Here is a 17,030-nt window from a genome sequence, read left to right on the forward strand (position 1 = left end):
CTGCTTGTGAGACTATTTTCATTTCAGATATTTCAAAAAACCAAGAGATCAGTCTGTGTTATTCTTGGGTGATTCTGCCCTCAGATCACAGAGGCAACCTTCCAGATTCCAGCTGCAAAATAAACACTGTCCTCTGAACTGAGATATTACAGGACAACATACAGACAGTCAAAATGTAATTCCATTTCTTTGAGCCCCAAGGGGAATTTTTAGTTTCATGGATGTGAAATCATCACAAGCCCTGTCAGGTTTCTCTAATTTGACCCTGATTCGGTTTCTCTAATTTGACCCGAAATTAAGAAGTGGGATCTCTCCAAATCCTACTTACATAGGACTTTAAAATCTCTTCTCTCTCTTCTTCTCATTCTTAACATAAACAATGAAACAATTAACAGTACTGGCATTCAAATATTGTTTGTGGGAATCTGTATTAGCTCTTTCATTAAATGAATGGGCATTTACTCCTCTCAGAGCTGTCTTGGCTGCTGCAAGGATCACGTGCTTGACAGTTTCCTTCAATTGGTTTTGAAATCTGCATTTTTCGAGTTTATTTTTTCCCTAAAAAAGCCCTGCAAATTGAAACTCTGAACACTTCACTCTTCACACTTCACTCGACGACCTACCATCAGCCTTGAAGTGCTCTGTAAGGTACTTTGGAATTCCAGTGCTCAAATCCGTGAGGGAAACAGGGTAAAACTAACAAAGGAGATGGGTTTATCACTCATGTCCTCCCAGCTCCCCATGGCACGCTGTGAATCACTCACCTTTTCAGCTCCTCCTCTAGCTCCTTGACTCTGGTTTCCATTTTGGCTTTGGCCTGCTTTGTTGCTTCAAGCTCTCCCTTCAGCACTTCTTGCTCTCCAGACAGCTGGTCCACCTTGGCAATCAAATCATTCTTCACAACGTTCAAAGCATTTCTTAAAGGTGTGAAAGGAACAATAAGCAAAAATGCCCCAAACCAGCAGCTGTCCATAAGAGAAATCTGAAATTAAAGTTGCATGGACTACAAGGGCAGCTGAAATGAGGGTATTTAGCCAATTCTGTCCAGCTATAACTCAGGAGAAAGTATATTTTGGCAAGAAGGAGTTGCAGAAGAACACAGAAATCACTGTAATTTGTCAGGATGAGGTTGGTTCAGTCCTGTATTCTGACTGACAGACCAACATCTCCTTAAGAAGGTGGCAGAATACTGCAGGAAGCAGGTGTAGGGTGACCTATCACCTGCATAAGGTTCAAAGTTATTTTTCACAGAATGAAGATTTGAAACACACCTTTCAGAACTGCTGTTATCTGTAGTTGCAGATAATTGCAAATAAGCATTTCCAAGCAGCTCTGAAATATCTTAAAATCTTTAAAATCAGCAGCTTCCTGTCATTGTAAGTTCTCCAGCTCTCCCCTGGGAGTACTCTGCCACCCTCTTCCTTGCTGCTTAGCTTTAGTATCTGGTTTGCCAGCTTTTCTCAAAAAGTAAGCTTATTCCATTGTCTGCTTCTCCTTTATCAACCATTAAATCTTTGAAAACTCTTCTTGATAGTAAGAAAATTTTATTTTCAAATAACAAACATGGCAAATAAAACCATATAAAGAGCAATATCCTCACAGACACATATCTAGATTCCCACTGAAATTACTTAAAAGCTGGTCATGGATTTCAGTTAGGATCAGACCCTACCAGCACATGCACAGAGACTTCATCCAAGCACCTGCAGAAAGGAAACAGTTAGGAAAGTCGCTCAGAAGAGCAACTCCTCTTCTACAATTGAAAGAACAACAAGTATTCAAGAGAACCTGTTAGATAAATGAGTAAACCCCTGTGAGGCAGGAGTTCTAGCCAAGACCTACTTCAAGATGACATCCCCTGTACAGCTAGGGAGGCAGTTCAGAGCACGCAACACTTCCTTACTTGGTCTCCAGTAGCTGCGAGTTCTCCAACAGCAGATTCCCCACTTCTTTGCCCATTCCTGAAAAGAAAGGCCAGGCAGTTTTCATCTGCTCTCCTAGGAATATGAAGCTTGTGTGGCACTGCCTGACTCATGCTCGAGGAGGAGAAATCATTTGTGTTACGCCTCCCTAGGCTTCTGTGTCTTGCTGTGGAGAGTGGGGTGCCCCTTGCTGAAAGACCATGCAGCACAAAGAAAGACACCCGTGTGTCCTTCTGTAAAGAGCCCAAACGCAGACCTAGCTTCTTATCTCAACTTTCACAGACTCCCCCAAAAGGGACAGAGAGGAGAGCTTCACTAAGGCCAATTAGGGGAGGTCAGGTGAGTAACTTCTGGCTCAGCCATGAGCTACTGCAACCCTTTTTTATCATTACTTGTGCAAAAAGAAGGTATAAGTTCATGAGGGTTTCACAGAGGACATCAGGACACTGTCCAAATCGCTGGCCAGATCCGCACATCAGTGATTTTCTTTCTTTCTTAGTCTAAGCCAAATTTTCTCAGTAGAAATTTGGGATCATGCTGTGACCAGTTTCATCATGCACATGGAAAGGCATCCCATTATCGGCCTTCCACCAGGGCAACTTTAACAGGACTTTAAATCGTCCATTGCTTTATCTACCTTTAACAGTTTTCTCACAGATACTCAAGATCTGAAGTCTTGGTCTCCTCACTTAAGACCTACACTCAAGAAAACATCTACATCAGACACACTGCAATATTGCAGATTGGGTTGCAAGCACTTTGAAAAATCTGGGGCTAAGAGTGAAGGTTGAATTCAACACTTCATGAAATCAAACAGAAAGGAATTTAGGAACAAAAAGCACATCTGGATTGATTCCTGACGGTGGCTGCCAGGGTCAGCTTCTGTCTTATAGTGAGGAATAGAGGCCACCTGAGAACTAAAGGCAAGGAGGCCTCTGCCAGTCAGGGGACAGCGCTGAGAGCTGCAGCTCACTCCTCACCACAGGTCCCAGAGCACGAAGAAGTCTCACAACCTCTTCCTTTACAGCAAAGACATCAACAGTTTTCACAGTCCATTAGTTGCTGATTAATTAATATTTGCAATAAAATAAAAACAACACAAACTTGAAGTAAATGGAAGTTAGAGAAACATGGTAGCATACAGGAAGTGAAAACACATCACAACAGTCCAACATACAGATCCTCTTCCCACAGTTAAATGGGATGAATTTATGATGGCAAAAGCAAATACCCAGCAAGAATGAGTAAGAAGCAGCATTTTCAAATAACTTTTGAAAAACTAGTAGACAGATAATTAATCACTTTGATGTTTCAGGCAATGTGGTTTTGGATGTTGCGTCAAAGAATATTGCAGAAAAAGTGGGAGACACTAACTGCAGTGTAAACTGAAGTGCATTTTTGGTTTGGTAAGGTGAATGACCTATATTTCTTTCTTTTATGGCCTGCCATATATTGACTGGAAAACCAGCAAGTCATACGTTTATTAAATTATTTTCTTGCTCCTCTTTAGTGGTTCTACAAATGATCAAGTAAGTATTTAGCCAGTAAGGCATTAAAATGGCACAAGGACATTACAGGTCCTGAGGGACATCAAGGGAAAGAGTTCATCCCCATCTTTTTTGGACTAAATCCTTTTCCTTCCCATTCATGAGTCATCTATCTCTCTCCGTGGCTCTTTTTGGGAGAGAAATGAACTCCAGTGAAAAGGGTGAGCTATCATGCCAGAACTAAAAGCTACACAGTGTCCCAGCTTACCACTATCCTCACCACTGCTTCTGCTTTATTTGTGTGTGACACAGTGACAGCCCAATGTTTAACTATCAAAAGGTCTGAAGGGCTTGTCCTGCAATAAAGGCTGAAGCGTCCCAGTGTCACGGAACAAACACTATGAGACAACCTTATGCAGGCTGTAATGGCAAAGCCCTGCTCATGGGGGAAAAAAAAACCAACACAAAAAGCCCACATGACTAAAAGGAGATCTCTTCCCCTCTTTGTGGCACGGAGCCCATCCTACACTGCCCACCTGCCACAGCCACACAAAGAGTGTGAAGCATCAAAGTGGATCATTGGCTACAAGAAACAGAGGAGAATCCTCAAACCACTGCTACTGACCAGCTGTGTCCTGCTTCTTGGCGAGGTGATACCACCATCACAAAAAACCCAAACCAAGGTAATGCAAGACAAATGGAGGGATGTTGAGCGAATGAAAGAAATCTAGAAAAAAATGCACACTGGAAAAAAAAAAGGTAAGAAAAGAAAAAAAAGGAAAAAAGAAAAAAGGCCTTCGCCTTACCAAAGAAATCATCCCGTACTATGAGAGCCATCCCATACGAGAAAGGGAACAGAAAGAGATGGGGACAAAGGGAAAGAAAGGAAGAGAAAAAAAAGCAGCCATTAAGTACCAGTCTGTAAACAGCAAACAGAGCAGCTCATCAGCATGTGTACGTCCGCGTGCGATGCCAGTGTCTGCGACGCTCAGTCGTGACTAACCCACACCCGGCTCTGCTGCAGCCTGGCCTAGTGGGGACTCACACCGGGGTGTGAGGACAAGCTCGAGACGAGCTCACCTGCTCCTTGCGTCTTCATGATTCTATGATTCATCACTTCCCTGGCCACACGTCTTTGGGTTTCCCATCCCCACAACAAAGGCAGTTCAACAGACACGATGAACAGAGTGAGGGAAGGACAGGGGCAGGAGGAAAAACAAAAAGGGGAGTGTGGGTGTGGATATCAAAGTTCTCATCCGGCCTTTTCACACAGGCCCAAATTCACCCTCATGCTGCGACAAACTCCAGCTCGGCTTCAGCGGGAGGCTTTTTGAGAAAGGACAACAAACAAGTAGCTTACAGTAAAAATGGTTTGAACTAAAAGAAAGGATGATGCCATTCCTTTCTTTTGCAACCTCACAGAGCCAACACCAAGAGGTGCTGGGCAAAGGAAGGTGGCAGAGCTCATCGCCGCGCAGCATCGTGTCTGCGTAAGTCACCTTTACTACAGGGAAAGTTTCAGCCAATTTGCACTGATATCAAGAGAGATCCCCTTGACTTCATCTGGAATTGCATCAGGGCCTGGGTGCGTATTACGGAAAGGTGCAAACCTTCTGCCGACGGAGCATGGCTCTGAGGCAGTGAGTCTCCTTTGCCGAAAGAAGAGATGGAGCTATCACTTGAGCTCCTGTCAGAAAGGCAAAGCTTCCATGACAGACAGAGGCCTTGCCACTCTAAATCTATGTCTTTAACGTCACTACAGGTATTCCAGAAGAGGGACAGTATGCACGAGCTATCCCAAAGTGGCCATCATGCACACGAGGGGTATCCCACAGCGTGGCTCACTGACGGTGGGAACCTAACTCAGTCCTCGGCCCACCTGAGCTCTGCTCCAAGCACATCACCTGTCCTGACAGGAGTTGAAAAAAAAAACCACAAAAAAAAGGCACTTGGAGGCCCAAGACCCTGAGTGACAGGCCAGTGTAACACAGTGGAGCAAACCTGCATAAAGCCAGACAAGAAAAGCTTGCTGAAACGCAGCAGGCTCGTGAGCGCAGAGCGGGGACGTCCTGCCGCCCAGTGACCCGCCGGTGCAAGGCAACCAAGCAAGAGGAAGGTGGGAGAAGTCTGCAAAGCCAACCGTGTTTGGACAAGAGCAGGGGAGTATCACACGTGTATACCACGTCATTCGACCTCAACAAGGAAAAAAGCAACAAGAAAAGAAACTGAGCAGAGGAGATACACACCTGAGAACTCCCCTATGGGCCATGTCCAGCGAAGCACAGAGAGACAAGGGAAAAAAAGGAAGTGAAAAAAGGATCAATCAGTGACTGAAACTAACAAAATAAAAATTTTGTTCAAAAAAAATTAACAATGATTCAGCCATTTCAATGTCAAAAGGCATGAAATAGTAAGGACAGGACCTGCCATGACTGTAGATGGCATGACTCTACATAGAGGACATTAAAAAAAAAAATCAAGGGAAGGTAACCTGTGGTACAACTGCAACCACATGCCTCAGTACCCCCAGCTTTCCAGACGTGCATCTCAGGTAATCACAGCGTCCTGCACAGCATAAACCTTCATATTCTCTTTATTTTCTCTTTATTAAGCCATGTACCACTAAACATAGCACAACTAGTTCCCACTACCTTTTCATTTCCCCTTCCCTTGTGATTTTAGCAACTAGATCCAGCGATGTTTCATCTTGGAAAAGACAGTTAGTTGCATTTAGAGACTTTTTTTTTCTCTTCCGCACTGCAGTATTGGGACTCAGTTTGATAATCCCATTCCAACCGCAGTACAAAGAACTATACATAAACTTACTGCTAATACATCTGAATTTCTGTCTTCGCTGCAAAAATAAAACCTGTTATTTGAAGCTAGGTTTTAATCTCCAAAGCAAACACAGTTGGGAAACCCAAAACTTGCAATAGGGAAGAGCAGGAAGGGGAGATGGGAGAAGGGGGAGCCCACCTAGGATGGGGAGGTAAGAAACTGCAAATAACAAGTGAAGACACAGGAAAACAGCTAAGTAGTGCTCCTAAGGCTGCCATGAGAAAGAAGGGAATTTGGTCTACATTTACCACTAGTAAGTAACTGTTCTCAGCTCATATTTTCTCCAGAACACTTCCTATACGAACTCATGTATGCGAAGCAGTATTAGATGCGGGGAGGAAAACCACAAATTTTATTCTTTTATATTCCAAAAACTGTGTCAATTTTGTACCAAGTGTCAAATTTGTACCAAGAGATGCTGGATGCTTTGCAGATAGCCAGAAGGAATGAGTGAGATTTTCCATTCAGGAGACAGATTTGCCTGCCAGCTACTGCTCAAGTGTAATTTCTGTAAAATCCTTGTATTTTAAAGTCCTCTTTAATGAGATTTCTACTTCTTCAGGAAACCAAGTCCAATCCTTTGAAGACTGATGGCCGAGTTCTGAGAGAGACTAGAGGAAGTATTCAAATTACACTTACATGGGACAAACTTCATTATTCTGATTTAGAGAGAGAACTGAATTCCATATATGACCCAGAGAGAGAAAGAATTCTTTCTGTTTGTGGATCTTGTTTCTTAGATCACATCCATAAAGCACAATTTCCTCCATGGCTCTTCAGGTTCAAAGGTACAGCAGGAAGACAGAATAATTTATTTAACAAAAAGGCAGAACTTTGAATACTTATAGATTTGTTGGGACGAAGAACACTTTTACACAGAGTCAGTAGCCAGAACTCAATAAAAGGGTTGATTAGACCAACCTTTCTCACAGAAAACTCCCAGAAATACTTGATTTCATCACAGCCCATCTCCCAGGTTTGAAAAGCAACCAGGAGAAGCCTTCCTATTCTGCAAATTTTGCTGCTCTGCTCAAACCAGAAAATTGTCCCAGTACAGAAATGTACTCTTCATATGCCACGCTGTGTGGTCTTTCTAAGTCACACTGACATGGGCACTGCTCAACAAAGTCTCCCTACAAGGACAGGCTGAGGGAGTTGGGGCTGTTCAGCCTGGAGAAGGGAAAGCTCTGGGGAGACCTCGCAACGACCTTCCAGTAGCTGAAGGGGCTGCAGGAGAGCTGGGGAGGGATTGCTTGCAAGGGCGTGTGGTGATAGGACAAGGGGCAGTGGTTTTAAACTGGAGCAGAGTAGATTTACATCAGATGTTAGGAGGAAGTTCTTTTCTATGAGGGTGGTGAGACATTGGCACAGGTTGCCCAGAGAAGCTGTGGATGCCTCATCCCTGAAAGTGTTCCAGGCCAGGCTGGATGGGGCTCTTAGCAACCTGGTCTAGTGGGAGGTGTCCCTGCCCATGGCAGGAGGGTTGGAGCTAGATAATCTTTAAGGTCCCTTCCAACTCAAACTATTATAGGATTCTACGATTCACTTTAAGCAGAAGTTCCAGCTCTTCTGCAATGACTGCTAACATTCAGGTGATTCTCAAATCTGAAAATCTCAAAACCTGAAAAGAAGGAAAATGCTTTTCCTTCTACATTCTTCATTTTCCAAGTATCTGCACATGTTGGCTTGAATTACAGTCAGAAAGCCTGTGCGTTCAGCCTGAATCTTCTGCAGATTTTTTTTCTTCTGGCAGTTTCAAGTTGGAGGTGAAACAATAAATGTTTTAACAGTTCAGACAACAGTCATCAATCCACATGTGAAAACTCTCTTGCGTGTTGCACGGGTAGCACCGGGCTTCTAAAAAAATTCACAAACCTATCCATGTCAAAAAGGTATTGCAAGCATTCTGACCATAGTCTCGATCTTGTTCTTATACTCCAGTCATGCTGTTGCCTATAACAGTAACAATTTCACAGATGTTTTGTTTTACATAAAAGAAGAAGTATTGTCTTAACCTCCTTCCCAGTCTTCAGTCCACATCTTCACGGCAAATAAGGTAAAATCTATCCTCTCTGAACAAACATACCCTTTTAGAGGGTCCTGATACAAGACTCATATTCGAAGCTGATACAAGAATCTTTCTAATTTAATTCCTGCAAAGGTGAGTTGCTGCAAACCTGTGATGTGATTGAGCTCATCCTCTTCTGGATGTATATGCAGAACCAAACCTGGAAGATTATCCATAAGCAGCTCTTATATCAGTAATCACCAGAAAGGAAGTGTACACTTTCAGATCAGATCTCTTGCTGCTAAATGCATAAAAGGTGTCTTGTTGGAGCCCTCACATCTCCTAAAGCTCCTTAAATCAAGCAGCAGAATGGAAAGTGAGTTACACAGTTATAAACTTTGTCAGCTGCTTGTGTTGCTGGAATATTCAAAGACCACTCACATTGTCCTGATTCAGGAAAACAGTCCGCAAGATTTAAGAACTTGCTTAAATTCTGTCACAAATTAAGGTCTAGACACTCAAGAGTCCAACACCAAAAAGTAAGGCAAGGGCTTGGACTGCTGCTGGAACCAAAGCTGCTTCTCTGACTGCATCAAGGCCCTAGTTAGGACTGTAGAATACGACCAGACTTCAGTATTACAAGCTCCTTCAAAATCAGCATAAAAAAGTGAACTACTACATTTCTTAGACTGACTGTAGAAGAGTTAAAACTGCAAAACAGACCATAATATTTCCATATCATTTAAACTTCAGGAAGAGTTACTTCCTTGCAAATTTCAGACAGACTCTTTATTCCAAGTGAAATTGCTAGTGCGGAAAATTACTGGGAAAGGGAATTTGGGGGAGGAAGCAGAAGAAGCAAATTTCGTCTTCGAAGTGTTTGTGTGGGAGAATCCCACAGAAAAATTACTTATGCACACGAAGACAACCCAAATACAAGTTACTCAGCAGTTTATGTTATTTTCTCAGTAAGCATTACTGTACTGCAAGTACGCATTTCAGTCACTTAATGTCTCAATTTCCATGCCATTATTTTATAACCTAAACATCCAAGTTTTGGGAAAAAAAAAAACAGAAAAATGTAATTTCAAGTGCTTCGAGAAGCTTAATATAGTTTTCATTGTACCAGAGAAAACAGAATGGTTCTTAAACAGGTTTTTACCTAGCAGATCTGCTCCTTCATCAACATCTCCGATAACTTCAGACCCTGCCGTGGAAAGTTCATGATAGAGAGAGTCTGTGTTGATACCAAACGCTTTGTTCACAATCCCCTGTGTTGGGCTGTTTTGAAAGAAAAAAAAAACAAAACAAGAACCAAGGACTTGTTACTTAGCAACATTTAAGACAGAACTTTTCCAAATACTGAGCATCCCAGACCGTTGCAATCAAAACCCCACCTGCTCACCAGGGCTTGATTCGGGGAACACTGAGTATAAGAAAAAAGCACGTTTTATTCTCCATATCAAGGACAAGCACCTATCATGCACAACCTCAAAGCTTGCCCAGCTGATTTCCTTCCAAGTCCTGACGGTTAATGACTAGTCACTACTTGATAGAAAAATCTCACTTTGCAGAAGCTCACAGCTCTGACTTTTCAGACTCTGCGAGGATTCCCACACTCCTGTCAGTTTAGACAGCAACCTTAGAGAGCCCTAAGATCAGAGAAGGGCTCAAATGTTGAAAACACCAACAGCCTTCTTTTCTTCGCCAACCAGTAAGTGAAATCAGGCTGAAGGGCTAGTTTCTTCTTTGGGTGAGTCTATGCTCCAAAATTCTTCTTCACACATCAGCAAAATCCATTTCATTAAAGGTAAAAGCAAGCTGATGCTTTCTAATGGTATCATACGGGAGTATATTTGCACCTCTTAGCATCTGTGGTACCATCAAGAATCTTCTTACATTTCTTGACAGTCTCATGACTCAAAAGAGAAAATAGTTGTTCAATGAGGTGAGGAAACCTCTGGGATTGTAGTTGCCTACTCTAAAAAACGGCCTTTAAGGGGTTATAAACACTTTTAAGCATCCTGCCTTGTATGAGGGGAATCAACCAGCATGAAGAGAGAGAGGCTGTGCAAAATTTTTCCGTCAGTCTAAGGGAAAGGTCAGTACAACCAGATATTTATCTCAGGTTGTGGGGTTTCATTCCTACATAAATTAAGTCCCAGTGATAAGGCCTGGAGGTTATAAATGGGGTGCAGTAGCTGCCTCTGATACAAGAGTTACAGCACATTGCAGAGATAAATGAAAAAAAGTGAGTTTTTTTCAATTACAGGAAAATTACAGCTACCCAGACATCTGAGCGCACTGATGAGTTACAAATGGGTGTCGTGACTGCACCAGAATTAATCAGTTCACAGTCTAACGGATGGCACAAGTGACAAGAAGCAACCAGCACTCAGTGTCTGACCTGAAGATCTAATTCAGCTTGAACCTACCTCTTCAGCAGGCAACTTTCAGAAGCTGTGTATATCTCAAGAGCATTCTGCTTTTAAAACAGCAAACATATTGTTCAGCAGCTCACGTTGGCTTGTGTCTCGTGCAGCTTTCAGTCTCACTACCTGGATCAAGAGATCACTGCCTGAACAACTCCCAGAGCAGTAACCCTCTCTGTTCCCTTCTTTTCCTTGGGTTTGACCAATTTTTGATCTGATCTCATCAGTCACTTTTGTCTACCTCACACAGAGGGGATCCAGGTACCTAGATTCCTCTTGCACCTGACCCTAAATGATGTCCAAGCATCCTACATATTCCAAAGGGAGTTTAACTGTATGTGGCTTTGCAGTCAAGCAATGCATCTGTTATTGCTGCTCTTCAATCTTCTCAGTGAGGATGCTCAGTCCAGATTCAGGCTGTGAGGAAATCTTGCCTTACCTTCATCATCTTCTGCATAACTGTAAGAACTAAGGGGTTACACTTGCTGGTGCAGTGCCAAATTACCCACTGGACAAGGGCAAAAATAATGAATCCTGTAAAATTACACACCCGAACTTGGTAAAAATGAATCAAGGTGTGTAGACTAGTAACTCTAGACATGCCTCACAGAAATATGTGCCAAAATTAATAGCCTTTAGGGAGCCTCCTATTTAGCACAAAAGGGCTGATGGAGAGGAACCAGAGCTGCAGAGTAGTTCAGTTAAAGTCTGCTAATTCTGTTGAGGTCACGAGTGCACTGACAGGTCCTCACCTGGAACCCACATCCACCCACTGGTCCAATAGCTCCCTTTAACTTCAGGCCTCTGCCTTCAGTCCCTCTCTGAGCTACACTGCAGGTGTACCGGTCTTCAGCCCTGTCTCCTGCTGCTCACGGGTAGGACTGGCACCTCATTCAGCCCCTTGCCTTGTCTTGGGCTGCTGATGGAGCTCATTATCAGTGCTCTGCCCTCTACGCTCAGAATCCGTGGGACTCGGATTGCTGCGGTTGCTCCTGCTTTTCCTGTATCACGGAGCAGCCCTGCTCCTGCTCTTTAAACACTTGAAAAAATTAAAACTGAAGAAACCTTGAGGTTTTAAAACTGAATTCAGAACTGATCTCCTATTAGACAAATCCACCTTTTCCCTCTTCCTTATAGGTTAAAGCATGCTCTCTTTGCCTGTCTTAAAACCTTCTGTGATTCCATCTCTCTGTCCTCCCTGATCCAGAAAGGCAAACAAGCTCAGTTCTGGGTCATTGGCAGATCCTTCTGCATCTTACCAACAGACGTTTGCCTTCTCTGGAGAACAAAAGAGAAGGTCAGGACCTCTCATATTCCCACTAGGTGGAACATATGGACTTTCTCAAACGGCTGCATCTCGAAGTCAGCGTGAGCCACAGTGCCCATTCCTCACTCCTCATAAAACCAAGCAAAAGAGCACACAGTGAAAAGTCACACTCAGTACCTGTTACCAGTGCGTTCCAGGCGGGGGTCCTGACACATATCCAGCTCTGGAGTAGAGTCTATGATGTCCTGAACATCGGACCACTCATCACTGCTGCCCATTCCTAGGTGAGACAATACATATGATCTATAGGATCAGGACTTTCAGAGGATGGTGTTCCTTGAAGGGACAACTTTGAACATCAAGGCTCCAAAACTGTTCAAAATCTTAAAACAGGAAGAAAAAATGCCTGATCGTCTAGAGTCACAAATGCACCAGTGCTGGGAAGGTGCCCTCACAATTCCAGAGCACAGACTGTCACCATGGTCACTGGCCTGAATCCTCATTAAAATGTGATAAACAAATATACTTCATCCATTAAAATAAATTCCAAACGAACTTTTTATCTGTCAGTAAAAACTCTTCAATCACCATGCAGCTTTAGATGAAATCAAAGACAAACCAGTGATTTTCTGTAGAGATTCCTCTAGTTACAAATTGACACTACTTAGTTTTAACAGAAATAATTTTTCAATACAAATTCTGAAGTCTGCTTAGATAGCCAGTGCAGTGAAATTTCACTTAAAAACTGATACTTGAATTCTGCTCTCGTTCCTGTATAATCTCCAGGCTGAAGCCAGTATGTAAAGAACAAGGAATTTCCTTCTCCTGTAAAGCCACATTTATTGGATACCAAACTTTTCAAAAGCTCAGATTCGCACCTATTCTAAATGAGCAATGCGAACACAGAGTCTGTTCATACAAGAAATTCTTGAAGGATTAAAGATCTCATTTGTAAACTACATTAGTCCCCCAACGATGTCAGATGTGAAATTTTTGACCTCTCCAAACTGCCTCAGTAGCCAAATATACAAAGTCCATGACAACTTGAGCGCTGATTTTATTCTTCTGGCTGGCACTGTGCACCAGCCAGCAACAAATGCCATGTTTGAAGACAAAGCATGATGCGTCTGTGTTGCCAGAGTAGGCATCCATACACCAGTGGTTCTCAAGCTCACAGAAACAGAGGCTTCCTTTATTTTTTCACTCTGAGAAGCTTTTCTGCAAATACCTTTGAGTATCTTTTTTTCGGTAGTTCAGCTCTAAGGCATGTGCTCACTGACAGTCATTTTAATTATAGATGCATAAAATACATAATTAAAATTCAAAGTATCTGTGTTTCTCCTCGGTGTGGAGATCTGATTTCGCATTACACGTGAGAAATAGCTGAAAGGCTGAATACGCGGAGTGCATAGGAAAGATCCAACTATCTGCCTCGAGCAGATTCCACAATATGATACTTCCACCAAGAAAACAGAAGCTCTCACATGCACAATGACTTCATAGCTACACACATGTAGAATAGAGCATACGTGAACCCAAGAAAGCTGTCAATGGCAAACGAGCTTGTAAAGCAGCAGTTATAAAAACAACTCCTAAGTATTTATAGGGCATTTAAACTCCTGAAATCTGTGCTCAATTTGTCTGATACCAACGCTTATATTGACTTGCTTTGGCCCGGATCATCGAAAAGATCCCAGTTTAGCAACTGGCTCTGCAGAAGCCATATGCTTCCGTAGAGAACTACACTAGTTTCTGGCAGATTGGCATCTGTGTGCCCCTGACAGAATGTCAATTCTCATTCAAATGCTACAACAAAAGAAGTTACACGTTGGTTTACAGTCTTAATTTGTTAGGAAACAGCTTGTGAATGTCAGTAGAGGAATTTCCTCTGTATTACTTAGGAAAAAGATGATCATCTGGCTCAGATGCTAACCCTGGAGACCTATGCTCATCTCTGCTCCTGCACAGGTTCTCTTTACGATCTTCAGCTAGTTTTACAGTGGCTGTTTATACAAGTTCATGACCTGTAAAACAGACCACTTCTCATTTCTGAGACTGAAATACCCAATATAGGCTGGGAGTTATTCAGGCACTATACCGGCAAAGCCATATTAAAAAGCACATAAAGGGGTTTTATCATGTTACAACACTTTTTTTTTTTTTAATTTAAACAGCCTGGTACCTAAAGGCTTAGGTCAAGACATCATGAATTCAAATTACTAATGGACTCTGTAAGTGAAAAATAAACCAACTGTAACTTCCAAAGATTTCAGGAGTTTCTTGTATGAGAAATAGACTAAAGAAGAACTGCTTATTTATCTGAGAAAAATAGCTGGATGTATTTGCTATTTTTAAACACATCAGGATGTGGGATAAACACAAATAATTATTTAACCTGAGAGGCAAATCTGGCATATGAACAACTGGATATAAAATACTTTACAGATAAATTCAGAGAGAAAAATAGATGGAAGCTTTTAGCTATCATATTGATGAGGTCCAGAAAGAGCTTTCCAAAAGCTCAGTTAGACTCAGATGGGATTTAACGGTTCATGAAAGAGGTTCCACAACATGGATGAACGCAACTGCAGGGGGCTGAACCCCATAACCTACTCCCAACCTGTATCTAACTATTCATATTACTGACATTTTAAAAATTTGCTACCCAGAAAACTAGAATCCAATTAGCTCTGTCTTGCTCACGTGTCTTTCTAAATAAGGCTACCTCAAATTATGTACTTTGGAAGCTTAATATCCCTCGGCCTCCCAGCCTCTCTGCCTGGAACAGAGGGGCACAAGCACTGGGGTGTCAATTACTCTAATGAGCAAGCCCCCCAGCTCCGCCATCCATACCTATGCTGACATTCCTCATCTCCTGTGTGACCTGGACTTCCATGTTCCGGCTGTTCCGCTTTTCTCGTGCCCTTTTATTGCTCTTGGTTGTGCCATTGTATTCACCGATGGGCTGGATGCTCTCGTTCAAGGGTGTGACGGCAGCAGAGGGCACAGACGACGTGGGAGTGTTGGACTTGGTTCCAGTGGTGCTCGGCGTGGCAGCTGCTGAGGACTGCCCAGATTCGGACATTTCATCTTGGGGGCACTACGGCAATTCCAGGGTGGGGGAAGAACAAAAAGGGAAAAGTATAGCTATACATTTCAATTAATCTCCCACTTGTTGGTGTATGGTTGCCTTAAAGCATTATGGAGCATGAGTCTTGCTCGCTGCACCAGCTGCACGTCCAGCGCTTGCTGCTGACACTCGGCACTGCAACCACAACGAAGCAGCGAGTTCTCATGCTGAACTCAGCAAGCAAATCCCACCTGTGAAGGGACCGACAGCCTTCCTCCTTTATCACTAAACACTGCTCTTCACAAGTCACATCAGTATGTGATCTCTTCATCACGCAGCTCGGGAAAGGTGGCCTTATCATAAGTGAAAAGCACCTGCAGTTCACACTGACTACAGTGGAAGCTGAGGGGCTTTGGCACTTGTGCTAAGCCAGGCCAGCATTTCCCAAGACTGGAAGGCAACACGGACACCACTTGGGAAGGATATGAAGTGGCCTCTTAGAGGTCTTGGACGATGCCATTAGTGTAAGCCATCGACACAGCCTGGATGAGAGGACACCGAAGTGGCTTTGACACTCAACTGCAGAAGCAAAGCGGATACCAAGCTGGGATGGTCTGACTTCGCCAGCGCGAGACCTTTGTTCCCACACCACCTTATGCAGACGCTAGCCAAGCATGGGTCCAGCTTGACAACACAGTAGGAACAGGTGTGGTCTTCCTACTTTCAAATGACAAGATGACAAGACCCAAGAATTCAAAAGTCAGAAGCTGACAAATTAATGTAGGAGATGGATTCCCAGTGTGAATTGTGCACAAATGGCTCTCAGTTTTACAGACATTACAGCCCCATTTCTTGTAATACTACCTCTTGAAACACACAGGAGGCTTTCAAGGCTCCGTCAGGATTTTTTACTGTGAGCCTTGATTGTCAATTAAAGCATCACTGCCTCACAGTCAGCCAGTTAACATCTTGACCAATGCTGTGACCACTCCCAGACCCAAATGAGATCTCCCCACTCTTCACAGCAGCCCACTCTAATTACTGCCTGCAGGGAGATATCAACATCCATGTTCACAGCTGTACGTGACACTGAGTTGCAGTTGGGTGCAGTGACATTCAGCATCTGCACACCTAGACCCAGCTTTAACTGTTACTACTTGCCTCTCCTCTCCTGTGCAAGTACTAGAAAGACCCTGATTCTGCTCAGGGGCTGCTCTGAGCCTCCCAACCTTGGAGCTGTGACGTCGTTTCAGTTCACTAATTTGGAAGTCTCGTTCTCTTGTTCTAATAATAATTTCACAACATGACAAAATATTCAAAATGGAATGAGAGAGAAGACTGAAAAAAATGGTGACTTAACCCTTTGCAGCCATATTACTTTAAAAATCTGGAATCTTACTAAGATCTTCCTTTAATTAGACTGGCCTCTGCATGCTTATCTTAAAATACCCTGTTGTACACTGCACTGACTGGAAGTCACAGGTTTTACATTGCATCTGTGCATTTTCATTGGAAACCAAGGGGTTTTTTGAAATTGTGTTACCATTAAAGACAATCCACATTTTGCATATAGTTTCTGCACTCTCGGTCCAAACAGCACCCAAATTCCCACATGGACTGCACAAATGTGCACTCCCTGCACATTTGTTGATTTTAGCATCAAGACTGAGATTGGGCCTTTTCACTTGGGCTGCTACATGTGAAAACCACACTTCCCAGCTCTGCATCATACTCCTGTTTCAGGAGCTGCTTTCCTAATATGCAAAGAAAAAAAAATCAAACCAGATTTTTGAGAACAAATATGAACCAGGAAGCCTTCTAGTACTTCACCTGCAGTTTCCCCGCTGTACTTTCTCATGTACAAAGGGTCAAAGAGTATCAAGTAAAGCGTAACTGTGAAACTTCTTTCCCCAAACAAAACTTCTGTTGGGTGAAAGGATTCAGAGATGTTCTTGTACCTACTGTAAGTCTGTAAGCATAACCAAAGCCCATGGGGGTCTTAGCAC

At 43.0% G+C, this 17,030-nt stretch overlaps 1 protein-coding gene across 1 annotated transcript in view; it reads right to left on the bottom strand.

Annotated features, from left to right (window-relative positions):
• Nucleotides 1–15,039, bottom strand: part of MAPK8IP3 (mitogen-activated protein kinase 8 interacting protein 3) — a 34,937-nt gene extending 19,898 nt beyond the window's left edge. Inside the window, exons 1-5 of the mRNA XM_009872949.1 lie at nt 14,808–15,039; nt 12,132–12,234; nt 9,418–9,536; nt 1,904–1,961; nt 765–917 (exon numbers count right to left, since the gene is read on the bottom strand). Coding sequence (XP_009871251.1) covers nt 765–917; nt 1,904–1,961; nt 9,418–9,536; nt 12,132–12,234; nt 14,808–15,039 — 665 coding nt within the window. The remainder of the gene's footprint in view (nt 1–764; nt 918–1,903; nt 1,962–9,417; nt 9,537–12,131; nt 12,235–14,807) is intronic.
• Between the last annotated feature and the right edge of the window lie 1,991 nt (nt 15,040–17,030).

Source organism: Apaloderma vittatum, unplaced genomic scaffold, assembly GCF_000703405.1.
Source record: "Apaloderma vittatum isolate BGI_N311 unplaced genomic scaffold, ASM70340v1 scaffold5647, whole genome shotgun sequence".
NCBI lineage: Eukaryota > Metazoa > Chordata > Aves > Trogoniformes > Trogonidae > Apaloderma > Apaloderma vittatum.